The sequence below is a fragment of the Priapulus caudatus genome, unplaced genomic scaffold, assembly GCF_000485595.1.
Source record: "Priapulus caudatus unplaced genomic scaffold, Priapulus_caudatus-5.0.1 Scaffold3073, whole genome shotgun sequence".
NCBI lineage: Eukaryota > Metazoa > Priapulida > Priapulimorpha > Priapulimorphida > Priapulidae > Priapulus > Priapulus caudatus.
In genome coordinates, this window is record NW_014580134.1 from 9,771 (window position 1) to 10,770 (window position 1,000).

The 1,000-nt window shown below is 59.7% G+C and overlaps 1 protein-coding gene across 1 annotated transcript; it reads left to right on the forward strand.

Annotated features, from left to right (window-relative positions):
• Positions 1-169: 169 nt before the first annotated feature.
• LOC106819267 (substance-P receptor-like) lies at positions 170-943 on the forward strand (the record flags this gene model as incomplete). The annotated part of the gene is made up of 1 exon (XM_014823912.1): positions 170-943. A coding segment is annotated over exon 1 (774 nt), but the record flags the coding sequence as incomplete, so codon positions are not given.
• Positions 944-1,000: the final 57 nt, after the last annotated feature.

A 1,000-nucleotide genomic window follows, 5' to 3' on the forward strand; every position in this document is an offset into this window, starting at 1 on the left:
GCAGCAAACACCAACAACAACAGCAGCAGCAAACACCAACAACAACAGCAGCAGCAAACACCAACAACAACAGCAGCAGCAAACACCAACAACAACAGCAGCAGCAAACACCAACAACAACAGCAGCAGCAACACCAACACACAGCAGCAGCGCCACTCAGCGGCCGCCATGGACATCGACTACGCCGCCGACTACCTTCACTTCGACAACGTGTCGTCGCACATCGAGAACGACTCCCATCTGCTAGCCGACGACGATGCGCTCCTCCTGGCGGGCGCCACGCGCACCGGCCTCACCTATCTCTACACCGTCACCGTCATAGCGTCCGTCGTCGGCAACGGTGCCGTCATCACCGTCTTCACGTGCGGAAAGCGACAGCAGTCAGATCTGTCGGCGTTTCTCGTCAACCTTGCCGTAGCAGACCTCATCATGGCGACGTTCTGCATGCCGTTCACGTTCAGCGAGATCATGTACAACACGTGGATGTTCCCCGCTGTCCTCTGTCCGCTCGTCCTCTTCCTGCAAATCGTCAGCGTCAGCGCCAGCGTCTACACGCTGATGATGATCGGCGTCGATCGCGTCCTCGCCGTCAAGTTCCCGTTGCGTCGGCGCGTGACGAAGACGCGACGCAAGACGATGATAGCGTTGATCTGGACGCTCGCCGGCGCGCTGTCTCTCGTGCAGCTAGTCGTCGGTCGAGTGAAGACGTACTACGGACCGGACGGCGCCGTCATCGTGCGAGATTGCAACGAGATGTGGCCGGCGCCGTATCTCGTCTACCGGCGGCTGTTCACCGTCGTTGTTCTCATGCTGGGTTACGTCGTGCCGCTGTGCATTCTCGCTGTCGCTTACTGGCACATAGGTCGCGTGCTGTGGAGCTGTAATGCCGAACACGTGACGTCTGACTGCGACAAGCACTATCCGATCAAGGCTAAACGCTCGGTGAGTGATGGAGCAGGGGCGTGTACAGGGGGGGGGGAGGTCCAGGGGGTCCGGACC